Source organism: Temnothorax americanus, unplaced genomic scaffold (genome assembly GCF_048541705.1).
Source record: "Temnothorax americanus isolate GAGA-0224 unplaced genomic scaffold, ASM4854170v1 Scaffold44, whole genome shotgun sequence".
Lineage (NCBI taxonomy): Eukaryota > Metazoa > Arthropoda > Insecta > Hymenoptera > Formicidae > Temnothorax > Temnothorax americanus.
Window position 1 is genome coordinate 1,191,401 of NW_027509591.1, and position 14,082 is coordinate 1,205,482.

Consider the following 14,082-nt stretch of genomic DNA (forward strand, 5'->3'; position numbering starts at 1 on the left):
ACACACTTATCAAACATATCTCAAGTATAATACGCTTTATGACGTTTGATATAGAAATGTCAGCGTACGCCAAGCCGTCTCTACACTAAGAACTCTCTTATCAAGATCTGACTTGCTACTTGCGTCAGAGAGTGGTTTCAAACACATAAACATCCGATTGTATTCTGTTATCAACTCTAAATTCACAGACGATAATAACGTCTAACTAATAAATGAATTTCTGAATAGTTTCGAGAATTCGACTCAGCGGAAACGGATAGGTTTCGAGTAATCGAGTAATCGAAACGACGTACACGCCCTATTTGCGCGATAGTGCGACGGCGCGTTCTATTTTTCGTGGATGAAACGCAGGCTGCAGCCGTCAAAAAATTCTACAAGCGCGCTCGCGCAGGAATTCTCCCGGTAACAAACGGGCGCGTTCAGAACGCGGCAGATTTCGTCGAACGGCCGGCAAAATAAATAATAAAAAAAAAGGAAAAACGAGGAAAAAGGCCACGTGAAACTGGCGAACGTGCAAAGAGGGGCCTGAAAAATGCGGCGAATCGATAGTTCGGTGCACCCTTATGTATGTATATATGTATGTCCTATTCCGGGCGGAGGTCCACCTGCCCGCGGAGTCTGAAGCCGCATCGGACTCTCTTTTCCTCTCTTTCACCCTCTTTCGCCCTCGCTTGATATGCTCCTGTCGATAAATCACGGCCGCCGTTATTAAAGGATCGCGGGATCGGCGATAAACCGGAGAGCCGGAATGGAGACCGAGCGCGGGAAAGAGGAACGGCGAAGAGTCATCCGCGCCGACGAGATGGAGAGATGATCGAATTGAATTCGCGCGCCACTCGCTACCCGGGAAAATTTACGGACGCGCGAAGACGTTACACAGTTAACAAAGAACGACGCCGGTTGCGCCGATGCGATTACGAACGAGGCAACAACAGCCTCTCCTTTGCTCGATGTTGCGCTGTGTTCAGACGAGACGTGCTAATTTTTTCGAAAACTAACGCGTGATAATTATTTCCAAAGAAATATAAGTATGCAATATATAGTATAGTAATATATGAATAAACAGTACAGTTGTTGGCCACTCTACAATGATTGATCACATCTTAAAAAATTAAAGATTATAAAAAAATACTAAAATACAAAAATATTATAATTACTACTTTTTTATAATTAAAAACATTTTAATAGTTTTTTTTATAATCTTTAATTTTTTAAGATGTGGCCAATCATTGTAGAGTGACCAACAACTGTACTGTTTACCCCTGGAACAAGCGAGCAATATGATATCATAAATACAATTTACAAATTTTTCACACGTAATGGATCTTTAGAAAATACTTTAAGACACATTTCCTTACCATAACTACATATTGATTACATCTCGTTGTAACTCGCGGTCACCACAGAGAGATTCGTGTCACTGTGCAACTCGTGGGCTAAGGAAATAACCGCGTCGACCGTCGACCCACAGAGCAAACATTGGCGCTCGGTGCATCGCATCGGTGTGCACGCGAAACGTCCATTACGCGCGAGTTCCGCCGATGCAAAGCGATCTTCGGGGTATATCAGTTTGAAATCGAGACGGTTCAAAGCGACGCCCCAAATCGTTCTCTCGCTTTGGCTTTGATAGAAGTAAAAGCGGGGTTGCAAAGGAGCCCAGAGAGGGCCAACGCGCTCTCGACTCTCGCGGCGCTATCTACTACTAGAGTTCGAGCTAGCTCTTTGTTGGTTTTGCGTTGCTGATGAGAGATCGCATCACCCAGCCATCGCCACCTATCGCTCTCACTCTCTCTCTCTCACTCTCTGCGATTTCCCGATTGCTTCGGGACACGCAAGGCATCGAGCTATGACGCGCGGCGAAATATCGATAGTCGCAAAATCGGGAATCAATTATTTTCGCGCGTTTCGTTAAACGAAGTAGAATGCTTAAGATTACAAATATAGACTTAATTTTAGAGATTTTCTTAGACAACAGTAAAATCGAGGTCGAATCCGGGGACAAACTTGACAAAAACAGATGACGGGAAAGAAACAAACATGTGATGCTGACATTTAGCCGATAATGCGGTCTATCAAAAAATCGCGATAAAAAAAAGAGATATGAATCGACGAATTCCCCGACGTTCTTAAGAAAGATCAAATTGAAATTCATTAAGGAGGCTCTTACCCGGCTGCTCTAATCAATGTAGCAACCGAAAAATTATCATTAATAATTGGTTATAAAATTATCGGAAAATTAAATAAAAAAATAAATAATGATTTTTACATAGTGTAAGAGTAAGTTATATGTTCTATTAGTGTAAATATTAAAATTTATACAATAAGTCAGTTGACTACGTCAGTGCTAAAGAGCAGAATAATAACATGCGCGTGTTACAACGTCGTCTGCAGCAGTCTGCAGCTAAGTGAAGTGTAGCCGTGTAGCGTTGTAGCGATTGATGCGATGAAGAGATAGAACTAAAAGAAAGATATAACGTGAGAATGCTGAGAGGGAAAATAAAAGACAAATTTTCGAAAATAAAAATTGTCAATGCGACCGACATCGTTTCCTTACTTACTCGGTTAGGCGGAGCGCGTGTCCCGAGGGCTTCGTGCCCCGGCGGTCACGGTGTTCTAGAGCCAAGCGTGTCAGAGTGGCGTGAGGCCTCGCGGCCGATCGCCGTTAATACTCCCGCGTGATCCGATTCGAGGACACTGCCAGGCGGGGAGTTTGACTGGGGCGGTACATCTGTCAAAGAATAACGCAGGTGTCCTAAGGCCAGCACACACACACACACACACACACACACACACACACACGCACACGCACACGCACACGCACACGCACACGCACACGCACACGCACACGCACACGCACACGCACACGCACACGCACACGCACACGCACACGCACACGCACACGCACACGCACACGCACACACACACACACACACACACACACACACACACGCACACGCACACGCACACGCACACAAGAGATCAAACACCCGTCATGTCCACGCCGTTGATCCTGGATAGCGCTAAGAACGGATAGCGCAAGCCAAGAGCCATATACTCGATCTGGCCGTATCAGTAACTTGGCCATATTAGCTGCACGAATGTTGCGTAGCTATTGCTTATCCTGAATCCTGACAGTCTTCACACATCTTCTGAACAATTCCCGTCTCAATGCGGACCAAGTTCCGTCTCAATGAGTGCCGTCGATGCGTGCGTAGATAACCCATGTAAGCTAGATCTGTTGGCCATATTCCCAACTTTTGACCTCTCGTATCTTGAAAACTGGCCATTTTCGGATTTCGCGCCTAGAGACTTCTGATCAGCATCACATAAACTACCGATTCCGAAAGTTTTAGCCAATTCGACAGAACGGCTTTTTCACGTGGTTTTGTGTGCGGAGTCCTTTGTTCATAACTTTTTAATAAACAATGAGCAACGGCTAAAATCTTCTGAAGGTTACCCAGGAGAGTGTTCTATACAATATATGTGAAGAAAAAGGTCATTAAGGGGAGGTTTATAAGGGTAAATATTTACCCGCCAAATTTTCAATTTTAATTTGTTATTTAACGACACGTTGTGCCACGCTGCTGTTTTGTATGTTATGTTATAGGGCCGACAGCTAGTAATTTCACTGCTGTCCGCTAAATTGTAACACTTAATATTCTAGTCATTGCGGTGGTTCTGTTTATAAGAGTATTTCATCTTACTCGAACTCCTATAGTTATATTATTTTTCAACAGCCCCCTTGCTTTTTAATGCACTTGTTCTAGCGTTCCACAAGCTTGTATATATTTTTGGAAAAAATATTTTTTGTTTTTCAGTCATGTATATACCGCTTCTTGTTAATCTGTGGCAAAATTGACGACTTTTTACATTTTTAAGTGGACCACATAGATGGTAATCCAAGGGAGCGAAATCTATATGCAGGATGCTCAAAACCCAGTTTCCGAAGCGTTTGAATAGTATAGATAGCAGTATGACAGAAGAGGTGCATACATGACTGAAGGACAAATCAAAGACATTTTTTCCTGAGGGTATATGCAAGTTTGCGGAATGCTGGAAGAAATGCATTGAAAAGCAAAGGGACTATATTGAAAAATGATGTAATTGTACGTTCTCTGCTATTATTCTAATAATGTATATAGAAATAGAGGGTAATTATTGATTCACTCACGAGATCATTATGCATCATTACAAGTTTAACATAGGTGAGAGTGGGACACGTTCGGACACTTTAAACATGGATTATGTTGTCAATTAATATGGTATAGCAACTTTCTTATATACAATTTTATTACATTTATGTGAGATAGTATATAGAAAATACGATAAAGTTACATATTTTTTCTGGAATATGTATCTTTTCTGTAGCATTTATCTGAACCTATCTCATACCGCTACTTCCGTACAATACATGGGACATATTTAGATGTAATTAAGGAGTAACACCACTCTAGAGGCCCGAAAAAAATTTTTTTGTGGTTAAAAAAAGTAAATAAAATCTATTTAAAGGACTATTGTACATGTATCTTAAAGTGTATGAAACTATTTTTTATTTTTTAAATGGCGGCACTGAAGCCTTGTAAGCGTAAGCATTTTTTTGCGAGAGGTGCTCGGGGGCTTCAGCATAAGTGCCGCAAATTTTGACCTGGAACAAAAAACAAAAATTTTTTATATTTTGCATGATAATAGCTAGAGAAATACGTAGAAGATTTTAAAAATATTGTTTTATATAGACATGGCAAGCATTAAAAAAAAAGTTAATTGAAATTTTCAAATTATTTTTATTAATTATTATTATTGCAATTTCTATGAAAAACAATATTTTAAAAATCCCCTAATTATTTCTCTAGCTATTATAATGCAGATTATGAAAAATTTTGTTTTTTTTGTTTCAGGTCAAAATTTGTTGGCACTTATGCTGCAAGCTCCAGAGCACCTCCCGCAAAAATAAAATACGCTTACGTTTACAAGGCTCCAACGCCGCCATTTAAAAAATAAAAAATTGTTTTATACACTTTAAGACACGTACAATAAAGTCTCTTAAATAGATTTTTTTATTTACTTTTTTTAGTTACAAAAATTTTTTCTAATTTTTGGGCCTCTAGAGTGGTGTTACTCATTAAATGTAACACAAAAATATTGCAAAACGACTCTTATAATCATCTCTTTAATCTATTAAACGATATAACTTTTGTGAGACTGGTATTTTCTGACTTCTTCAGTGACAAATGTTAATGCTTGCATATATATTCTATATCTATATATCTAGTCTTTGCCTGCTTGCTTTTTGTCATACTACTAAGGAAGAGGTATTGCGGGTTTATTTAATTCAACATTAAAGTCATAAGCAAGCTTAACTTTCAAAGTTAGCCCAAAATATATTTTAAATGATGAAAAAAAGAGATGTGCGAATTATTCGAATTCGAATCGAATCGAATCGAATCTGACGATATTCGATTCGATTCGAATTCGAAAGATTCGATAACGTCGAATCACTACAATTCGAATTCGAATCAAAAAACCGCGTAAGAAGGTTTAAAACCCGTTTAATTCTATCGTGCATCGAGCGCCTTTGCGGTCAAAAGATTCTTCTAAAGAATTTTAGGCGGCCACATAGCGCGTTACGCGCTCTATCGGTGGGCTTGTAAAATACCACGCGTAAACAAGCCGAGGCAGTCTGTGTTCCCGGTTACGGCAGGTTACGGTGGCAGCGGATTATTTGCAGTTTTCACACAGCAGGTGAGTTCCAATGCGTATTCCTTAATTTTATGCAGTTATCTTTGATGTAATTTGTGATCAGTAGTAATTTTTAGAATGGGTATGATATTTATTGCTTGTGGAAAAAGCGAACTAATATGGCATTACAAGATTAGGTTAGATTAGGTTCACTTATGATTCTTTATTTAAAAGGATTATTACTACATTCCAGATTGCAGTCATGGAGAGTGACTCAGGTCTTGACAATGATATCGACAATCCGTCTGCATCTTTGGTCTCGCCTGCTGACACTCCGTTGTGTAACGAGGCAATTTCGTTCACAAAGAAAGATAACGGTTCCTGTAAAAGGAAAAAAGTGACAGATTATTTTACAAGAAATGTCTCTAAGGATTGTGCGAACCGTGACGATGAGATAAGACAATTATCAAATAATAGCGTAGAGAGTGTTTTAAATTCAGCTGTGCCTTCAACCTCAAAAGACAGAAATGCTAATGAGAGAAATAGGGAAACAGACAGCTTCAGCACAGAAAATATAGATGCAGCTGACTTGGAAAAAATTACAAACTCATTTGCCTTAATTTGGAATTTCTTTATTAAAATAAATGGGGGTGATAAAGCAAAATGCCTGATTTGTGGCACAGTTCGTTCTACACCAACTAGTACAACAACAACTCTGCAGTTGCACCTGCAAAAACATGACACTGTTTACAAAGAATACATGAGACTAAAAAAAATTAAGGAGAAACTAACTGAAGTAAAGAAGAAAGTCACACAGGATTCAAGGCAGCAAGAATCACTGAAGAAATGTGTCAATGCTCTCATGCCTCTTAACCCCTCCAGCAAGAAAGCCAAGGACATCACAAGAGCAATAGCAGTTTTCATATGCAAGGGTCTACATCCTTATAACATTGTTAATGAACCAGGTTTCCGACATCTGCTACATTTTCTTGAATCACGTTATAATATCCCATGTAGGACAACATTTTCACGGTCAATTATTCCAAAACTATACAAAGAACTGAAAGAAAAAATGCTGGAAGAAATTGGAACTGTGAGAGATGCTCTAGAATCTGTATCCATCACAACTGACCTTTGGACATCAAGATCTGGTGATGCTTTTATAGCATTCACTCTGCAGTTTATTAATGAAGATGTTCAAATGCGACATATAACAGTGGATTGTCAGCCTTTCTCTGGCAAACATGATGCTGCAGCTGTCTGCGGGAAGGTTGCTGATGCAATAACTGAATTGAACTTAGGCGATGATGAAATTGAAAAGTACATAGTGTCCGATAATGGAACTAACATGGTAAAAGCACTGAGTGAGCCTTCTGAGAAGACCATGAGTGATGCCAGCTTGCCAGACATTCTAAAAAATAAGAGGTCATGGCAGTATTTGCTTTGTTATAATCATACTCTTCAGCTTGCTATTAGTGACACACGGAAGAAAATCGATTCAAACGCTGTTATTGAAAAGATATCCAGCATGGTAGCATGATACAACAGGAGTAAAACTTCGAGAGAATCACTCCAGTTTTTCCAGGAAGAACACAAGCTGCCATTGCATGACCTAATCCAGATGGTTAGTACAAGGTGGGATAGTGAGTTCCTCATGCTTGAAAGGTTTGTCGAGCAGAAGGCAGCTATCACTAGTGAGCAGTGTAAAGCAGGTGTCAACAGCCTAACAGCCCAGGAATGGAAGCTGGCAGAAGGATACGTTGAAGTGTTGCGACCAGTAGCCAACTTTACAGCTGAAATGGGAAGCTGCAAGAAACCAACACTCTCCATGGTGCTACCTGTGTTGTTTGAAATAAAGTCAACATTGGAAGACTTCATCAAGAAATCCAAGAAGGGCACTGGGATCATGTTTGCTAAAACTTTGCTGGCAAATATAAAATTAAGATTTCCAGACATACAGTACTTTGAGTCAAAGTTGTACCAAATTGCCATGCTGCTTGACCCCAGGTTCAAGAATGTTCTTGTCAGTGACAACCTACAAGCCGCTGCACTGCTGGAAGACATGGCTCTAGAAAAGTGGAGGCAACATATTAGAAGAGGCATCATTCAATGCACTACTACCAACCAAGAAGCAGCAAACATATCAGCCTTATCTGCATCTAGCCAGAAAAAAACAAAGTGGGGTCACTTTCAAAAGAAAACTGTGATGGTCAAAAATATGGAAATGCCTGATAAAATGGACAGCATAAAAAGAGAGGTACGTATTTCTATACTGTTTTATTAGTACTCAAATGGTTCTTTTCAGTGAAATAAAACAAACAAATATTCTTTTTTAAGGTAGAAGCTTACCTGCAGATACCAACGATTGGGGCGGATGAAGACCCGCTGGCTTGGTGGAGAGTGAACAAAGCAGCCTTTCCACTTCTCGTTTTTCTCGCCCGCCACTACTTGGCCCTTGCAACTGAGACGTCTAGTGAGAGAGTTTTTTCTGTTGGAGGCAATGTAGTTATGCAGAAAAGAACAAACCTACTCTCGCAGCATGTGAAAGAAACTGTTTTCTGTCATGATAACATCCCTGAAAGTTACTTTAAAAAATAGCCTGTAATGAAAGACTGTCCCTGTGTTAGTCTGTAGTGTCTGTACTCACTAGTCTATTCCTACTAATTACTTGTTTTTGGAGAACTTTATAATGCTCAAATATTTTTTTGATTGTGATAAATGTCAAATGTTACTTTTGTTTTACTTTAATTGATTCTATTCATTAGAATTTAAACCTCAGTTGAGTGCCATTTGTGCAATATACATATATTTTTTCTTTTATTTTGATGTTTCTATGAACAATCTTAGTTTGTTAGCAAAGAGTACAAAACACAGTACAAAACTGTGAGATTATCATAATGTTTCAATTCAACGTTTGTAGTGTTAGTTTTATCATATTTTACATTCTCTGTTCTGCTCTAAGCAGTCTTAGTTTTTAGTCTGTTACCAAAATGTTTACGTCTCTTGAGTTGGAGCCTTGAAAATTATCAGTCAATATTAGGTAATGTGTAGATTTGACGAATAATTCAAGCTACTGTCATTGTGATTTTTCATGCTATTTTTCTCTTTAACTGAATATATATTATATATTAAATATATTATGAATGTAAACTTAAAACCTATGACTCAATTCTGTGGCTGTGAAAATGTCTTACTAAGTTACAGTGACTTAATATTGTAGTACACACTGTCTCCTAAAAGGCTTTGGCCTTTCTCTGTATTTGTTACTTTTAATAAAGTATAATTTTTAATTTTAATATATGCATAAATGGATAAATGCTTTTCATTTCACTAATACATTTCTCATTTGACGCTAAGGGATCACATATCACAATTAGTTCTCTACAATTCTGCTGTTGTAACGGAATTTTACATAGGCTCGCATGAAGACTCCATTTTGCATTTTGTATTAAGTATTTGAATATAATGAATATGTACTGTCAGTTATAGTATACCTACCAATACTATGTTGTGATTTGTGGATTATCTTGCTGGACTCTTGGTGCAGACGGAGTAAGTTGCACATTGCACAGTTGGTCGTTACGAGACTTCAGACTTCGTTAATTTTGATTCACTTATTTGATGTTTCGAATGCTTATGTCACATTCCTGACTTGAAGGATTTCTACGCGTTGATTCGATTCGAATTCGAAATATGGGTGATTCGATTCGATTCGATTCGGCGATATTTTTGTCAATTTGATTCGATTCGATTCGAATTTTTTTTTGCAAATTCGATTCGATTCGATTTGAATTAGAAAACCTTAATTCGCACAAAAATATGCCCCGGCCATGAAGAGTAGAGATAAGGAGTCCGAACTGTATGTTCTGGACATGCGACTCAAACCGAGGCCCGGCAATGGTACACGTATCAATACATAACCCAGATAGCCAAGCGTGATAGAGCATATTGAGCAAACTAATGCATTGCATGTGTTTTCATATATTTGCTGTAAATTTGCTGACATCGAAATAGAACACATTACAAATACAGCTATATGACTTATATTCGCTCGTTCTCCTCTCGGAAGGTAATGGCAAACCACCGAGAGTGTGGCCTAGTTTACACCGATCACTTGATACGCGTATTAAATAGTAAGTAACTAGTAAATAAGTCTGATTATTGGCTGATTAGTTCAAATATATTTGATACGCGTATCAAAAGATCGGTGTAAACTAGGTTTATGTCTTGCTAAGAGAACTTCTTTAAAAAATGTAGCCGTTCGGAATCGGCGTTAAACTCTTAAAGTCCCATATACAATGTGTATAATCCACGTGCGCAACACATGTATATGAAGAGAAGTCACCACGCTCGGACACGAGTAATAGGACTGAGGATGAAACTTGAATGTGTACTTACACACGTTGAAGCCGTATACGGCTACTAAATAAAGATTAAATAAATACAAATCGGGGGCAAAGTGCACGAAATGTAAAAAAACAATTAACGTATACATGCTTATACATGCAATCAGTTGACGCAATTTCAAGAGCAAACGGTCCGCAATATTGGTACGTTATGTTGTCTGCAACATGTCAGCAACATGACAGCAATGAATGATTCATCGTTCCATCTTGAGCATCATGATGCAAACGTCACGGCAACAACACATATATAATGATTTCCATCTGTTATTGTGTATATGTCATCAAGCTATGAAGTTTTTTAATTGTATCTCGTTGCTAACGAAGTGTTGACAATATGAAATTGTCACAAATCTCTTACAAATTGATGCTATCAAATTGCAATCAATTTGTTGTTAATAGAAATATAATTCTTATGAGTTCAACCCGACAAGCATAATGCTGTCTCACCTTGTCCCGAGTTTGTCAAAATTAGTTGCATTAACGACAAGCTGCTTGTTGGCAACATGGCAGCAAACTCACAGCATTTGGCTATCTGGGAATTTATGTGTTTAACACGTATCGAATATATATTGTCATATATTGCCATATAATATTTGAGGTAGGTTAGGTTAGGTAAAAGGGTGTGGTCATCTATAGTGACCGTTCACTCGGAGACCTGAGGTCCATAATATTTGAGGTAAGAGGAGAAGTAAAAGGAAAAGATGCATAAAGAAAAAATATCAATGTATTTGAATTGTTGAATTAAATATCGAAAATCAAAGGCACACGCGAACGCCGACTGTCTTTCTCGCCTTCCTATAAAAGAATCAGATAAATGAGGACGTAGTAAATATTTTTCAATTAAATACAATCGAAAGTCTTCTACTCACACTGTTAGTCCCAGTCTACAATAGGTGTTTTAAGCCCTAACCCCCTTAGAAATTGACCAATCACAGTCAATTATTCTCCTCAAATTCAACTGTGATTGAATGGAGATGACCTTTATGTGACCTTAAAGATTCGATTTTTTTCGAAAATTGATTTCATCAATGATTGATTTATTTGTGCCCCTTGATATTTTACATTTGTATGAACCGTTTTCTCGTATCTTCCATATTTTTTGAGATATTTGTTTGGGGTATTTAAAATAACACCCTGTATATATGTATAGGTATATACATATACAGGGTCTGCAAACAAAAAGTGTCCACTATCTATATTTTAGAAATGGCTTAAAATTATGAAAAATATCGAAATGTACGTGTTTGATCATTTCGAGGGGCAACTCAGAGGATTGGGAGTCGTCTCCCCAAGGGATTGCCCTAAGAAAACTCCAAATCTTTAAAAATTTTAAATGGAACCTCTTATATTGTATATTGTTAGAAAGAGCATAAAATAAGAAAAATTTTGGCTCAAACCAGAGGTTGATACATTAACTCATTCAGGAATTATTTTCCAAGCAAAAATAAGAAGTTAAAATAAGAAGAATCTTCATGAATGTTTGTTTGACGTTTACGTGCGCGTTTGCGAGAGTTCGTTAAGAGTTTAGAAACGTTATTTGTTATTTTTTTGCTACAAGTGTTCGAGATTTTCTTAACGTTGCGCCGTCCGATCAGATGGCAGCATCGATCGGGTAACGAAGCTCGATCACCGCGGCAGCTTGCGCCCGCACTGGCGCGCTCATCGCCACCGTCTTCCTCGCGATCGGAGCAATTGTGCAAATGGCCGCGCAGTGATCAGACGCACGATGTGTGCTCTGTGCATCTTGATGTCTTGATTGTGACTATACACATTGAAGTGCTCACCGCAGTGATTACAGCTGCTGAGATACTGCATTAACATGTAAAGCGACCACACATCCAGCTCTACTCAGGATACATCAACACGACGACTCAGGCTCACATGTGCGCGAGTGCCGACCGCCACGTATCTCACCGGCTCACGGGCGATTCATCGAAGAGGACGGCAATTAATATAACTGCCTCGCCCACTCACGAACGATACACAAAGACTTCTTATACAAAGACTTCTTATGCTTAGTGAAATCCGAAAGACTACCCACCACTCTCAGGTCAGACTGTATATATCTCTTCTCATATTAAAGACGGCTCAGACTGTGGTCTGAGTTACACAAGAAATAAAGTGAATAATTAGTGAACACTTTCCACGCGCGTCCTTCTCATCCCGCTTCCATCGTCGGGATTAATCAGCGATTTCGCGAACATTTGGTCCTTCGAGCCGGATGCGTGGAACTTACAGTGTAGCTCGGACACATCTCATATAAACAGGGCATGCCGTCCACGACATGCCACGTGGACATTATCGCGCGCTTCCGCGAGTGAAGTACAGCCATTCTCACGCGCGCTCGCAAGTGTTACGAAAACATGCTCACGCGTTCCCGCGAGTGAAAGTAGACTTGTTCACGTGCTCAATACAAGACATTGTAGATTTTTGATTCGCGTAGTGTTGTCCTAACGCGTCTCTCGAACGTTCTCGCCTCATGCAGTGTTTCTCATACGTGTCTCGATTCTCAGGTTTCTCATCGTGCGCAGCTCAGGGACGGCTGAACATGACGGAACCCGAAAAGGCGGGTACGGGCGGTACGGACACCATGACGCCACAGCTCGAAATATCACCGGCTCGCACATCGGAACGCCAGGTCTCACCCGTGCGCTTGCCCACGGAGCTCATCCTAACTGAACCGACTGGCGGCGGTGCGGAATATTGGCGACACGCTGCCAACTTGTGCAGAGGACATGCCGTTAGAGTAGGTCATCCAAATCTCAATGCATCTCGAAGAGGCGAACAAGGCGTTTCTCAAGGAGCATGCATGTCTTGAAGCTTCATAGCCGTCGGCGCTCATTCAACAGCAAAGCGCACGTTGACAGCTCAGCATGTGGCAGCTCAACCGGCCCGCACGGCAGCATCTAATCTACCCGTGCGATTGATGCAACGGCACTCACTTCATTGTGATATGCACGTAATTTAGGGATTTTTCAACCGACGATCGACAAAAATTAGTCATACCACGGAGGCTTTGGGTCAAATGCCTCGGCCGTCACAACGTCCGCTCATGCCAGAGCTCACGGGGGTACAAGAAGTGCACCCACCGACATCATACGATGCTGCATGAGGCACATCAGACCGACTCATCATCGAAGCCTATCACCAGCTCAGCTGCGTCTGCTCAATAGGAAGATGGTGCAATCGTCGCTCACTCATCTTTGGCCCGCTCATTGCACTCAACATTACTAGCTACGGCCCTGGCTCAGATCAGTTCATCTGTTCATACTCAATGAATATGGCCTCTCATTGATTCAGGTTCAAAACTTGCCTTTGTTTCAGAATCTCTCGTTCGCCAGCTCAACATCACTCGTCATCATTCCGTCATTCTCATCACTGGAATTGGTGGCGGAAAGGCGACGCAAACTCGAGGAATTGCATTGCTTAAGCTCCGCTCACTTCACTCAAGATCAGACGTCATTATTCAAGCTCACATCCTGCAGACGTTAACAAACATTCTGCCATCATTCAACGCTGCACCACAGGAATGGCCGCATCTCACCAAGTTAACCTTGGCTGATCCAGATTTTCTGACACTACGGCCAGTGGATATCATCATTGGAGCGGACTCATATGGGCAGATCATCAAGCCCAACATCATCAAACAAGATACATGGATGCCAATTGCGCAGCTCTCAATTTTCGGATGGCTCGTTCTCGGACCTGTCGACACATCATCATCGGCATCTGCTACAGTGCATGATGCATCGGTTCAGGAGGGGGAAGATGCTCTCGACGAGCTATTGTCGAGATTTTGGAATCAGGAAGAAGTGCCTTCGAGCAACAATCTTGAGCTTACTCCTGACGAACAAAATGTGAAGAACATTTCAAGAGTACTGTCTCACGGAATTCAACAGGTCGATACACAGTTCGACTTCCACTAAAATCATCACCTGATACATTCGGCGACTCGTATCTCACCGCGCATCGATGTTTGAAAAGCTTACAAGGAAGATTC

At 40.2% G+C, this 14,082-nt stretch overlaps 1 protein-coding gene across 5 annotated transcripts in view; it reads left to right on the plus strand.

Annotated features, from left to right (window-relative positions):
- The window catches only part of Dredd (Caspase-8 Dredd), a 75,291-nt gene that overhangs the window by 6,615 nt on the left and 54,594 nt on the right, over positions 1-14,082 (plus strand). For 2 of the 5 annotated variants that reach the window (XR_013258651.1, XM_077416689.1), the window contains exons 2-4: positions 4,896-5,739; positions 5,930-7,933; positions 8,014-10,422. The exons of 2 other annotated variants lie outside the window; for them this stretch is intronic. Coding sequence is in view for 1 of the 3 variants with exons in the window: in XM_077416689.1 (XP_077272815.1) it covers positions 7,298-7,933; positions 8,014-8,274 (897 nt within the window). In the remaining 2 variants the exon portion in view is untranslated. Of the gene's footprint in view, positions 1-4,895; positions 5,740-5,929; positions 7,934-8,013; positions 10,423-14,082 lie in introns of those variants that run through there. One more of the 5 variants, XR_013258652.1, reaches the window with a different exon arrangement.